This window comes from Oreochromis aureus, linkage group 20 (assembly GCF_013358895.1).
Source record: "Oreochromis aureus strain Israel breed Guangdong linkage group 20, ZZ_aureus, whole genome shotgun sequence".
NCBI lineage: Eukaryota > Metazoa > Chordata > Actinopteri > Cichliformes > Cichlidae > Oreochromis > Oreochromis aureus.
This window is the reverse complement of record NC_052961.1, coordinates 15,973,082-15,987,720: the sequence shown is the minus strand read 5'-3', so window position 1 is coordinate 15,987,720 and position 14,639 is coordinate 15,973,082. Positions and strand designations below refer to the sequence as shown.

At 41.4% G+C, this 14,639-nt stretch overlaps 1 protein-coding gene across 1 annotated transcript; it reads left to right on the top strand.

Annotated features, from left to right (window-relative positions):
• The first annotated feature begins 228 nt into the window (after nt 1-228).
• Nucleotides 229-8,564, top strand: LOC116324757 (YTH domain-containing family protein 1). The gene is made up of 6 exons (XM_031745479.2): nt 229-1,276; nt 2,090-2,114; nt 4,764-4,843; nt 5,113-6,759; nt 6,907-6,951; nt 7,117-8,564. The coding sequence occupies exons 1-6, from the start codon at nt 1,250-1,252 to the stop codon at nt 7,141-7,143; spliced, it is 1,851 nt and encodes a 616-aa protein (XP_031601339.1). The 5' UTR covers nt 229-1,249; the 3' UTR covers nt 7,144-8,564.
• The last annotated feature ends 6,075 nt before the right edge of the window (nt 8,565-14,639 follow it).

Genomic DNA, 14,639 nt, shown 5'->3' with positions numbered 1-14,639 from the left:
CTAATTGCTTAAATACACAAAATAATAAAATATGTCATCTTCTTTCTTGGAAGGAAAAAAGTGTACATTTAAATCTAATTAAAAGACCTATCTAAATTGTCTATAATATATGGGAAAGTTGGGATGTTGAATAACTAGATGATGAGCCATGAGGCAAGCCAAGTCGAAACATAACCTACACAAGATGGGAAATCAAACAGCTCTTATAACGACTTTGTTTTCATTATAGATAATCAAACATTTTACCATCTATTAACACTATACACAGTAAATAAATTTGACCTTTGACTGAGTTTAGGGGATTGCGTATGTCTCGTTGCTTCCTCCTAGTGGTTAAAGGGTGTAACACTTACTGCACAATTGCATTTCTAATCTATGTAAAGTTAGCTATACTAAAATAATCATGACAACTCAGCTGTTTTCCTAATTGTGTTTCAGGCTGATTATATACCATATTCATAGCAATAGGAAACCAGTGGCCCTGTGCACACAGTCTCACATGCGCGCTGTGCCTGTCTGAACTGTCAGTTCTAGGGGGCCTGCAGAAAACCACCAGCAGTCTGCTGACACCTCCTGGCGTTATTTACACCCACAGGAGATGCAGAAAATAGCACTCGTGACCCTGGAATAGTACTTATAGAACTAGAATTATGTTTTTTTGTTTTTTGTTTTATTTTGTTTTTTGTTTAACGACTTGGATTTATTCGTTGCTACCATTAAATCACAGCCATGGATGCACTTTGCCGATGGTGAGAATGCCTCAAACTTTTGCCACCCCGTGGGGAACGATGTGAACTACAGCGGCGGCTCAAAGCCCGGATGGAGCAGCCATTGGGGAAGTGTACAGGGCTTTAACGTAACTGAGGAGGTCTCTCTCTCTCTCTCTCTCTCCCTCTGTGGAATAAAAAAAAAGACAAAGTAAGAGGCGACCGAAGATTGAAATATTCACGGTCGAAAAGGCCCGTTCGGCGACACGTACCATCAACTTGAATACCTTTACCGGGGACTTGACTGCTTTCGGACGCAGTATCCGAAGCGACTGACTTGAACTGTGGAAGTTGGGATACGTCCGCACAGCGGAAAATATACAGCTGAGCCTGCGCTACAACTGCTAGCCACACGCTAAGCGGCGCAGCTAGCCACAAAGCTAACTGTAACTGAGCTGTGAACTTGCTTTTCAAATCACGGGGGTTGCAATTCAGTCACAAGCTCAGGCTCTGTGAGAATCCAGGGATTTGCTTAATGAATTATGTCTGCCACAAGCATTGACCCTCAGGTAGGAAGGACGACTTACTTCGTCTGTAGAGAGCTTCTAGGCTACCTGACCTGCTAACGTTAACGATTTATTGGGCTATGGCTATTGCTCGGAAGTGCTAGCAAGCCACTAGCATTTGGCCGGTGCTTGTAGCTAGCGAGTTAGCCACTTTCCGTGAAATTGCTAAATGTTTTAATAGAGGAGTAAGAAAGATGACACATTTTCGTAAATATTCAGGCTGTTGTCAGATGTATCTTTAACAGAAATGATATGTTTTGGTGCCGATTGGGGAGGGGGGAAAAGTAGCAGCCAATGCCTGAATACGTGAAAACCAAAGCTAGTTAACGTCAACAGATTTACATAAAGGCTCATGCTAACTTATTCTTTAAATAGTAACTTTTATAATGGAATGTTTTCTCGTGTCTGGGCTGACCGAAATGTTTGAATCTGCTAAGAAACACTAAGCTGAGAGCTGCATTAAGTCTGATGGCTTTTGTAGAGCCATTTTAAGGGAGCTATGGTAGTTAGCAAAATTGTATGTGGATTAGAGCTCTCATGAACTGGTTATTTAAATAACCAGTTAATCATAGACCATTAGATTGTACAGTATGCCAAATAAAAGTGTAATTACTATACACCTTTTAATATAGAGTAGCGTAAGGCGAATGTTTCAGATGGCTCTCTTCAGGAAGTAGTCTCATGTTCAGTTTCTGGGCAATGGATAGGTAACATTATGGGTTGTACTCACAACCTACGTGTGATATCTCAGGCCGACTCAAAATAACTTTGTGGTCTTCTTTTTTCCCCCCTTTTCTATGATTTACTTGGATACAGAGATCAAAGGGACAAGCATCTAAAGGTGAGTTGTGGATGACTGTATCAAGATAATTACTTTTTACATCTAAAGACCAGGACAAATTAAAGGAAAACTTTAAATGCTTGCCCTGGGGATATCCAGTGGATCTGTTTTGCTGTTGTGGTTTGAGTCCACTTATCACCTTAGAGGGAAGAGTATCTGAATTACTACAATATTGTTCTTGAAGATCACCTTTGTTCTATGACGAATAATTTTAATTAGATGTCAGTGGCCTTTTTTTGGATGATAGTACCCTCATCCCTCATAGTCATTTAACTGCATTGTTAAATGACTATGGAAATCTAAATTATATGCTACCAGAGCCATGTCACAAGTAGCATATGATTGATTTTTGAACCAATGTCTTGGACAGTGCACCACCACCATTATCATAACACTAAATATCTTTTAGTACAATGTTTTTACAGTCCCTCACCCCCCAGACACAGACACTTTTTAGAATAAATGCCAACTTTCATAGATGAACTCTTTAGAATTTGGCTTATTAAGATTGGGTCAGTGTCCGAAGTTGTCATTTTCCACATGTAGCAATCAAAGGAGATAGTTTCCCAGGTTGGTACTACTTAAAACACTGTAACAACATGTGTGTTACAACAGACCGAAGAACCATAGTTAGTCTGGTTTTACCTAAAGCAGCGAAATTGGCATCCTTATCCTCTCTGTGGTGTGCAGTACCATATTTCTGAGTAATTAGTACACTATGCTGGAGATTGATACAGTGTAATGGAAATTTATTGATAAAATTATCTAATTGGATTGTCAAACTACATTGTCTTTTGTGTAGATGAATATCTACATTAAAAGGTGATATCTTTTCCGCTAGCGATATTTTTATTTTAATGCTCTTATTCTTCATAAGTCAAGTGTTAACATGTAATACAAATAATATTAAAGCCAAATGGTAAAATACTGTACTATTTCACATTCAGTGGGATATACTAGATTAGAATACCTTTGCTATTGAAATTTTTTTTTCAGAAACCTCTAGATCGGTGGTGTCAAACACAAGGCCCGTGGTCAGAATTAGTCTGGCAAAGACCCCGCTCCGGCCCAGTGGAGGGCTTTGGAAAATGTGATGGAGGGCATAGATTATGGACTTTTAACTGTATTTTACAGTATTTCCTACTGATAAAGACCATTGACACTGACAAAATAGAATTACTAGATAAACATTAACAAATAAAACACAGCAAAGTTCCTGGTTTTCACTGCCTGATATAAAAATGTTATATATATATTTTTTTTTAGAGTAGATTCACAGGGGGGAAAAGGGACATTTAATTGGCAGTTGGCTAGCAGAATGTTTTTACTTGTGCAGACGGATCTCTTACATTTGTGGCCTTGGATTTGTGTATGTGGCCGATGATGTAAAATTTGACATCCTCCCTTTCCTGTGGATTCAGTAACATTTTCAAGAATGTGGCATTTGGGTGAACATGTTTCATTTTTATGTTTACAGACGGGATTGATATTAATGAGATGCAATGATTTATGTCTGTTATGGTTTGGCATTTATTTAGTTCATGATTTTATAGTAAGGTCACAAATCCATCTTTGTAGTATGACACACACACACCTATAGCCTAGAAAATTGCCTGCAAATGTTTGCAATATAATAAAGGGTGGGGGAATAAAGGTTCCAATCACTGGAGATGCACTAGATTCTAGTTTACATTTCCTAAATCCCATGTTGATAAAATTTCACATTGTTACTTTCCATCCACATTAACAGTCTTTTTCCAGTGAATACTATCATAATCAGAAACCCTTGTAATCAGAGTGAATTGTATCATACCACCAAATTGTTAACGATTGCCATGAAAAAGCTATTTTGAAAAGAACCTGCTTAATGTTGTTTTGAAGGCACAAGAAGAACTTCCTGTTGCTTCAAAATTGCTCTCCTCTCACAGGTGAGGGACACACTTGTGTCTCCAGAAACATGGTATTTTCAGTGTAAAACAAAAGTCCTGGGTACTAAGAGCTTTAAATATCAAAATGTAGTTTTTGATGATAAATCACATTTTTATTACATTTTCACTGCACCCGTGCCTCAAAATTCTTATTACTGCAGCTGTCCAAAACAATAACTCCTTTGTACTGAAATGTTGTAGGTTATTTGTGTAAATTAACATTTTTTTTTTTTGTCCCAACTAATTATTACACAGAAATATTTACTTGCAATTTATTATTGTCGGTTCTTCATGAACACTGATATTGGTATATTTGATCTGCTGCAGCTTTTGGAGTAGGTGAAGTGACAGACAGGTCTTAAATTGTGCTCATCTCAGGTCTGGCTGGCAACAGGCCACAAGCTCATCCACGTCTGGTATATGGTTGTCTGGCATGGTTTGCCAGTTTTGGTGTAATGTTTGGGTTTTTTTGTCTTTTGGAAAAGCAGAGACATTAAAGACTGATTAAACCGACATTTATAGAAGTAATATCAGTGTGATTTGATTTTTGATTTTGTTAAAAATATATTAAGAGTTTCATACAATCATAAGGTTATCCCTGAACACACTACATCCTGAAAGCTAAAAAAGCTGTTGCTATATAGCCCTCAAAACATAACTGCATCCTCAGTACAAAATAAGTTTAAATGATCCATTAATGTTTTTGTTTTGTTTTTTGCAGTGCAAAATGGTTCACTGCATCAGAAGGACACTGTCCATGACAATGACTTTGAGCCATACCTCACTAGTCAATCAACTCAGGTAAAGTCTGCTCTTCAGCTTCTCTCACATGAGTTGTAAGAATGTTATTCATTATCGAATGCCACAGCATGGCAAATGTATGAACAGTCACTGTTTATAAAAAAGTGAACCTGGTAACCTAAGCAGTGAAATGTGATTTGTATGAAGCATTTAGTTATTTACCTATCAAAAATCTACAACTAGCAGAGTTGTATTTAATTTTTGTGGGGTATTTTTAATTTAAACTCAGAGTTTTTCTAATGTTGTGATTCTGACTTCTATTCATTCAGAACAACAGTTACCAGTCCATCACCGACCCTTACTTGCCAAGCTACTACGCTCCTTCCATTGGATTTCCATATCCCCTAAGTGAGGCTCCCTGGTCCACAGGTGGGGACCCCCCTATTCCATACCTCACCCCATATGGACCCTTGAGTAATGGAGACCATCACTTCATGCCGGACACAGTGTTTGGCCAGCCAGGGGGCCTGGGAAGCAGTATCTATCCCCACAGGTTTAACTTTTTCCCTGAAAACCCTGCCTTCTCTGCTTGGGGGACGAGTGGTTCCCAGGGCCAGCAGACTCAAAGTTCAGCCTACGGTGGCAGCTATAGCTATCCTCCCAGCTCCCTGGGGGGCACTCTGGTGCCTGATGGTCAGACAGGGTTTCACAGTGATACCCTGAACAAAGCCCCTGGTATGAACAGCCTGGAGCAGGGTATGGTTGGCTTGAAGATCGGTGGGGATGTCACTGGTCAGGGGTCAGCAGTAAAGGCTGTAGGATCTGTGATTGGTGGACCTGCTGTGGCAGCCACAGGAAACGGAGCAACGCCGATTGGAATGCCCCCACCTAAACCCACCTCCTGGGCGGCCATTGCCAGCAAGCCTGCCAAACCACAGCAGCTAAAAGCGAAGGTGAAGCCAGGGATGCCCAACCCAGGGGGAGCTCTTCCCCCACCACCCATCAAACACAACATGAACATTGGGACCTGGGAAAAGGGCCCAGTGACTAAAGTAGCCACAGCTCCACTGCAGCAACAGCAGCAGCCTCTTGGCCTGCCTCATGCCATGCCACCTCAACCCCCCATGCAGCAAGGACCCATGCAGCCCCCTCCTCCTCAGTCTTTGGTGCAACCCCAGATGCCACCTATGGCCTTACAGCCCCAGCCCCCCCATCACCACCAGCCACCACCCCAGCCCTACCAAAACCACACCCAGCCCCCACAACCCCAGACCCGCTGGATTGCTCCACGCAACCGTAACCAAGGTTATGGCCAGGGTGGACCTGGCCATGATGGTAGTGGTGTGATGGGTGTGGTTGGTAGTGGGAACAATGGTCCCCAAGCATCTTCCAGCCAAGGACCTGGTGGAGAGTCGCACCCAGTGCTGGAGAAGCTGCGGGCCTCCCATAGCTACAACCCCAAGGACTTTGATTGGAACCTGAAGAATGGCCGTGTTTTCATCATTAAGAGCTACTCTGAGGATGATATTCATCGCTCCATCAAGTACTCCATCTGGTGCAGCACTGAGCATGGCAACAAGCGGCTGGACTCAGCCTTCCGGGCCATGAATGGTAAAGGTCCTGTATACCTCCTGTTCAGTGTCAATGGCAGTGGTCATTTCTGTGGTGTGGCAGAGATGCGTTCACCAGTGGACTATGGGACCAGTGCTGGTGTTTGGGCACAGGACAAGTGGAAAGGCAAGTTTGATGTGGACTGGTTGTTTGTTAAGGATGTGCCTAATAGCCAGCTGCGCCACATCCGCTTGGAGAACAACGACAACAAGCCAGTGACCAACTCCCGTGATACCCAGGAGGTACCTCTGGAAAAGGCCAAGCAGGTGCTCAAAATCATTGCCACCTACAAACACACAACCTCCATCTTTGATGACTTCTCCCATTATGAGAAGAGACAGGAAGAAGAGGAAGAGGTGCGCAAGGTGGGTACAGTCATCTCTCTGTCATCTTACAAATAGGATTTTGTACCTTTTTAGTGAAAAACTGGTGAAAGTTTCTTTAGATAATTTGACTCTTGATTTGTTCCTGATCTTGTTTTTGTCTGTTTCCTCTTTGCTCTTTTTTGACAGACTTTTGAACCTGCTCAGATACAGAACCGCTCTCGGTTGGATCAGGTAAAAAGCTGACTTTTTTTTTTTGCCGTTTGATCAGCACTTTAAATACATGTAGACATCTGTTCACCAAGAAATGCTGCACTTACTTTACTTTCTAATGATCATATGAGTAATGTTTGAGTAATTTCTTTTTGTTTGTTGTTTTTGTTCTTTTTTTCTGAACAGGAGCGCCAGAACAGGAATAAACAATAGAAGACATCTATCCTTGGCTTGATCAACAGTTACACTAGGACTTGATTTAAAAGACAGAAGATTATGAAAATGCAACCAAGCCCTTCTTTTTTTTTTTTTTTTTTTTTTTTAATTTAATCCTGGTGAATCTGCCATCATTGACACTTGTGCTTTTTTTTTTGCCCCATGTACCACCACGTTTTGTGCAGGGATAACAAGCTGATTTAATGTATTACCTAGCCACCACCACCACCACTCTCTTTATTTCAGTTTTTTATAAACATTTTTCTTCCCATTCCATGACGTACTCTTCTCTCAACAGACTGGTTTTCTCTCTCTTGCCCACCCACTCCCCCCTCCTCTTTCCAATTGAATCAGGGTTTGACTGCACCATGGAGGAAAAAAAAAATCTGCCACTTTATATTTCAGTACAATCAGGAACGGATGTGTCCTGCCCCTATTTGTCCATTTGGGGGCAACATTGCCATGCTTCAGAGGTTTAACTGTGCCAACAGGGTTGGAGGATCACAAAGGCAATGTTGGACTTGGAACTGTGCGATAATAAAACTTCTTCAAGGTTTTATCTATTTTTCATTCAGATCGACAAAATCTCTATTTTTTGGCTTACTACTGACAATTTTCATTTCAGAAACCTGTTTTCTGGAGCCTTAACATTTTTTTTTCTAATTATTGGTGACTTCTCAAAAGAACTGCTCAAACAGTGACACTGCTGGAGAAATCAGGGATAGTGTGAAGTCACACGGGACTCGAGACATTTCAGAGGAGGAATTGCAAAGGCCTCTGGGAAAGAAATAATGGATGTGTCCTCCACAACCAGAACTCTCACCATTTAAATCAAAAATTGTACTATTGACATCTTTCAAACCCCTCTGCTTTGCTTTCTTTTGATGTTTGTCTTGAAGGGGTCCTTTGTATGTTTCATCAGGAGATTCTGCTTGTGTACACAACCCAGTCTGAGAGAATTGTCGCATCCACCACCTTAAATTACTTTATCAGATTTATGTAATGATGTAAGTGCTGCATTGAATCAATTGTTGCTATCATATTTTTGTTCCACAAAAAGGGGGAAGGTTCCGATATTTGTCCAGTCACCGTCATTCTGTCTTAATCCTTTCTTTCTTTTTTCCTTTAATTTGGTTTCGCTAAGTCTATCATGTTGGTCATAATGCTAAGCTTTAACGTAGGAGCCTATATATTCATGGAGAAAGCCTAAAAATGTATAACCTAAAAGTTAATGTAACTGATTTAATATCAAGTAAGAAAAAAAATAAGAAGAATGAGATGTGGTTTCTGTGTGTTTTTTGGATGTTGCGATTATAGTTTGTTCTAGACTGAAGCCATTGATTATGATACTGTAAACTACATTGAGGTATGCTTAAAAAAAAAAGATTGGATATTAAAAAATAAAAAATATTAATAGATGTGTGTGCCCATGCATGGCAAGCTGCATAATGGAAATCTGTTGGGGATGGTTGAAGTATTATTTACTCTGCAGCTTGTTTTTTCGGGTGATGACGGGTGTTCAGACGCCCGTTTTGGAGCATTCACAGCAAGATTATTTGTGAGATCAGTTGGAGTTGGAGCAGTTTGAGATTGTCATTTAATCTTGGACTGAAAGATTACAAAGATGAAGAGAGGAATTCATGACTGCCTCTTTGCCTTTTAAGGGATTTTTATTTTTGTTTTTCTCATCTGTGTAATTCTTATTTTTATTCTGTTGTGATTTTACAGTAAGCTAATTCAATTTTCAGATTCCACTTCACAGTTTTCTGAAGTCATGTGACCTTAACAGTAATGTCAGGTAAACATGTCCTGGAAATAAGCTGTTTGTATTCTCAGATTATGTTAGATTATGTGCGTGCTGTGCGATCTGTCTTGACTGTTAACACCGTTAAAACATTGAAATGGCACAAGTGCTGCAGTGCATTGTGCTGAGGTACTTCAAGTCATTTGAACTGTCTGCTTCACAGCAGTATTTTCCAGGTGTGTGTTTGCAGCTGGCCAGTGTAAAACCCTTCAAAATCATCGAGAGAACTGCCATCTAACAGTAGCCTTTGTTCTTTGTCTCCTCATTTTTTTTTTTTTTTAAATTTTTTTTTTTTTTTAAATCTGCACTAATCAATAGCTAGGTGGATCCAAGCAATACGGTGAACGCCCTTCACATGTTTGCCTTCACCAACACCACTCTCACCAAGCAGCGTAAAGGCAGGGAAAAGCTTAAGGATGCCGCCGACGACCCGTCGCAGCCACAGCCGTCTTTCTCTCAGGAAGCGACTGGTTGTGATTGTAGGACAGGGCCTAAATGCGTGTTAATGTAAACTGTCAGGAAATGTTTGCTGCAAGAGGGATGTCAGGTTAGCCATGAAATTATATTTATTACAAAAAGGATCAATGAAATACAAAGTACTAAATAAACCTTATCTTGTAGGCCACAGCTGTAGTGAAGAAAAATTGTTCAAAAAGATCTATCTTGGTTTTCTATCTATTAAAAAAAATCAAGCCTTAATAAACTGTCCATTCAGAAATTACTTCGTCTTGATCTCATGAATTCTTTGTTAGTAACTAAACAGACATTTAGTGGCCTTATATAATGAGTGAAATCTCTGTAGTGCAGCCTGCAGAGCTTAAATGTCACTGAAAGGTTTTCTTTGCTGCAATTTGTTTTTCTTTGTGTTTTTCACCATGATGCTGACAACAGTGTAAATACTTTATTGTAGTATAAGGCACCTGTGTCCACAGTTTCAAATAGTCTAGAGAAGAATTTGAGTGCACAAATGGAGTTGCTGCCCCCTGGAATAAAAATAAAAACAGATTTGAAATTTATTGAAATTGATTTTGCCATTTTACACTTCTAAAATAATACAAGATAGAGGCTTTAGGTTTGAATTAGGAAAAGGGTGGGGGCAATCTAGTTGTTTAGTCTGAGATGTTGTTTTCGCTTGCTGTAAATGAAAGTTGTTTTGAAACTCCGTTAATGATATAATTGATCCACAATAGATTTTCTTTTCTTCCCTTGACAGGAACTCTCCATGGTGCTGAATTCTTGATTTGAAGGACCTGCTGGTAGGATGTTCCAGTCACAATCTGGGGTGAAAACACTCTGAAATCTTTTGTGAAACAGAGATGGAGATTTTCTTCTACCTTAGATATACATTAATGTGATCCTTTTAAAGGATGCGCGCGCAAATGAGCGAATCCTTTCCAGATCATCAGGGAAGATCTGTGGAACAAAACCTATATCACAAGACCGCTAATGTGTAACTCTCAGTTCTACATTTATAAAATATGCTTATGCAAACAGTCCATGGATGCAAAACTTGGATGAGGGCATACAATTGGTAATAAAATAATCACAAGAACAGATAGAAAACTCAGTGCAGCTTATTCTTTATTTGTTTTGCATCATTACAAAATATAATTTCAGCTATAACAACAGGCAAACAATATTTTCAGACTATCTACAGATTAAGCAGCAAAAGGTGCTAGATTAACTGCTAATAGAATGAGATGAGTTCTTATTGCTGGAAATCTTTCTGAGTGAATTAAAGAAAAAGAAGATTTTTTTAGGTGACACAAGCTCCAAACCTGAGGTTTCAAGTTACATGACAGCAGCAAATACTGAACTAAAAGTGTTGGGAAATGACAGAAAACACAACCTCTGGCTCTTTGTGGTAATGTTGGGCCATTCATTTATTCATATCTAATGAAGCTTTTATTTTTTAATATGTTTTGAAGACCTTCAGATGATCATTAAAAGCATACCCATCTGAGCTCAATTTTATCGAGGTATCAACCAAAAACATCCAGTGGAGACAAGCACTATCACAGGCACTATTCTTCTGTAGTGCTGGTTGTAAATCAATGGCCTGTTAAACAGCAGAGTGAAAACCGAGCTGGTCTAAAAGGAGCAGTCAATTATTTTGTGGGACTTTATCTTATTTAGTATTCATTGCTATGCCCCGTGAGTGATATACAGCTTCCGCGATGCGTTGTCTGAGGGACGCCTGTAGGTGGCATTGAATCGCCTATGTTTCTATATGCTGACTCCGTGCGAATAAACCCTGTCGCTATGGTCAGTTTGTAAACCCTTCGAGGCTCTTCAGCCTGTGCTGTGGGCCCGAGGATTCAGCCACACCGTGAGGTGTGTCGGAGTGGAACTGTTGTCCTACTTTTCCTCTAGAAATAATTCATCAGTCGCCAACCCCGGCTGAAGCTATAAAGTCCACAACACCTCGGTGGTGGCCTCTGTTACATTTGGTAAAATACCTAAAAAAAATAATAAAAAAAATTGCCATACAAGGAAGGCACATAATCCCACCGATATGGATTTAGCATTCATGCGCTCACAGCTGTTTCCGCTGTCAGACACGTACAGTTTGGCGATTTCTTGGCGAGCTTCGGAGCTGGTGCACCAAACCAATTTGCTGCTTAACGGTCCCGCTTAATTTTAAAAGCACAACAAATATAAAAACATTTTATTTTAGTTTTTATTTAATTGGTCCCAAATCTTCCGCTTGGGTTTAGAAATGTCATGTGTGTGTTTGTTTGTGTGTGTTTTTGTTTTGGGATTGGCGCACTTAAAAATGAAAGCCTTTCACTTAGTACTAAATTTAAAAGAAGAAGAAAGCTGAAGAAGACCATATTTTAAAATGATTCCCGAGACTGTTTTATAAAACCAAGAGGTGGACTACTGACTTGGCAACTACGTTGTGCGTATCCAGATTTCAGATACACTTTGCATTTAAAGGATATCCCGGACTAATCAGGGATTTCATAGCAATGTGTTTCTCACTAATGACTTGAAATAAACGCTAGATTGGACTACCCCAATTCTATACCAAAATGGCCTATTAAAGTACGCATTGCGTCCATACAGTCAAAGCAACACACACACTCACACAGACGTCCAAGCTTCCGCGTGCGCACGCACACACGCGCCGTTGAGTGACAGTACAGCAGTCAGCTTTATCCTGCTGCTATGGTCGGCAGTCAGGGCCTGTCCCCCCTCCCCTCCTAGCATTCGGGGTGAAAGGAGCGCACTCTAAGCCGACAACCTGATGAAATAACGAAGGAATAAAATGTGAAGCATGATGCTGTGTAGATTCCTCTCTTGGCATTCACCGCGTGCCTTAATTGTATGGACATTAAATCAAGGTCCGCTGTGAACACGCAGAGTGACAACCCTTTAAGAAGTCGCCTTCTCACCCCGCCGACGGGTGCAGAATGACGACGAGGAAGCAGCTTCTAAGAAAGCCTGACCTCCACACGCTCAAACCCCCAGCATCTTCTGCCAAGGAGGATGCAAGACTGCTTGACTGCGATTTAAGTCCTGCTCCCGTTTCCGTGCGCGCGCTCGGGTGTACACGCACACACACTTACGCACACACAGGCACGCATTTTCTCTATCTTTCTCTTACACACACACACACACACACACACACACACACACACACACACACAAACATAAAGACAAAAGTAAAGCCGATTTGCAACACAATCACGCGCGCGCACACGCGTTTCGGACACTCAGATCTAAAAGCCGATTTGTAGCCTACACCAGCAATAATGCGCACCGCCACATTCTTTCCCCTGCGCCTCTTTAGATTGCACGCAAAGAAATATTGATATCACTGCGCCACAACTCGGAGCCCCCCTCCCTCCCTCCTCCCCATCTCCCCATCATATCAGAATACGATCCATAAAGATGAGAAACAAACCTTAGCGTGGCGTTTTTGCAAACACTTGCGCTCTCTAATTCGGCGGGTTGCGAGTCTTTACGCATCTCTTGGCACGATACTTCGCGCAGATTGACACCTCAAAGCTACACAGCCTCTCGCTTTGTCCTTCCTCATAAAAAAAGGAAAAAGAAAAAAGAAAACCAACTCATTTTACATTAGCCTGACCAAAAACACAAAGAGTTAAATGTAAAAGAAAGCAACCACGATGGCAGTGCGTCACAAGGCTATTTGAAGTCATACATCCCAGTGCGAAGAGTACTGTATGTTCCATTTCATTTTGGCTTGAGTGCAGTTCCTCGACTTGTCCACGATCAACGCCCTCGGACAAAACGCGCGATGTCTCCTCTGCTGCTGACAAACTACAGAAGGCTAGTTTTACAATAGGCTACTGAATATCTTGAGACCCCAGGTCGCTTCTTCTACAGCACTCTAGCATATCCCTAAAGCTCGTTGAGTCGGCAGGCTGCTTTTCTCGTGCTTGAGGTGAGGGGAAAATGGCTTCTTCATCTTCAGAAATGTCCTCCTCTACCAAGAGTCAGTCGGTTCCTTTCGTTTCGTGTCTTTTTAATCTGACCCATTTCAGGCACAATCCAGCCCTGGATGCATGCCCCCTCTCTCGCTCCCCCCTCTCTCTCTCTCTCTCTCTCTTTCGGGCTGTGTGATCCACTGTCTCCCGGATTAGAGCGCCCCTCTCTTCCCATCCTAGACAATCGCGAGTCTCTGCTGATTGGGCTTCAGCGCAAGAGGATTACATGGGCGCACAATGACGTCATGGCCCGGGGCCCAAACCACCACCCGCCCCCCTTCTCTCCTCACCTCCCCCCATTAAAACCAAATCCTCATCAGCCCCAAATGTCCTTGAAACCACCGACCTGACTTTCTGCAACGCGTCATGCATGCATGCATCGGTGCATTTTACTGTGTATGCTTACAGATAATAGAGTAGCTGTAGTCCATAGCCAGAATTTACTAACAAATCCAAGTTAGCCTGGTTACCGAAGAAGCCAAATATAAGTGGGATGTCCAGCGTCGCTTGTGTGCACCTGAACCCCTTGAAGGTTTTCCCTGCAGATGCAGGTGCAGCGGCCAATTCCTGCTTCATGTGATGTTTCAGGCTTGTGGTAAAAAAAATAAAAACAGATAAATAATACAATTTGAGCATGCTCAAACGTGACCCGCACTTTGTTGTCATTATGAGTTCAGCATAATTTCCTAAAGCAACAAAATGAAGTTTTCACTTGTTTCAGGAACCCAAAACAAAGCTCGTTGGCGTCTAATCTTAAATTATGACTAGATTACGAGATGTTAACGAGATGTTAACCGTGGGCAAACGGTGAAGGGGTTTCTGCTTTGCAAACTAACCACTGGTTTTGCGGTTAGCATGTTGCAAATGTAACAGGCACACAGCATGGAAAGCTTTCTGTGTTAAACGTTTTATCCAGAAAATCGGTGCTTGCCAGTCTGCAAAACTGTGATTGTAGTCACGGTTATTGCCTCTAAGGTCTGCGGTCTGTGATCCTGGATGGTCAGGGCCATCATCACATGCTGCCGCAGTGAATGTTCCACGACATCATGCACACTCTGTAAATGGTGTAGAAGACACTCGGAAGTGGTTCTTATTTTATTCTTTAGCCTGACTGATAGTATTGTAGCAGTCTCGTTAAACATTTTTTATGTTTTAGTTTTAGAGGCGTTGTCTTGTTAGGTTTTCTGCCTTTTAGGTGTGTATTTGTCAGTGCCCCTGAAGGTAGGTTTGAT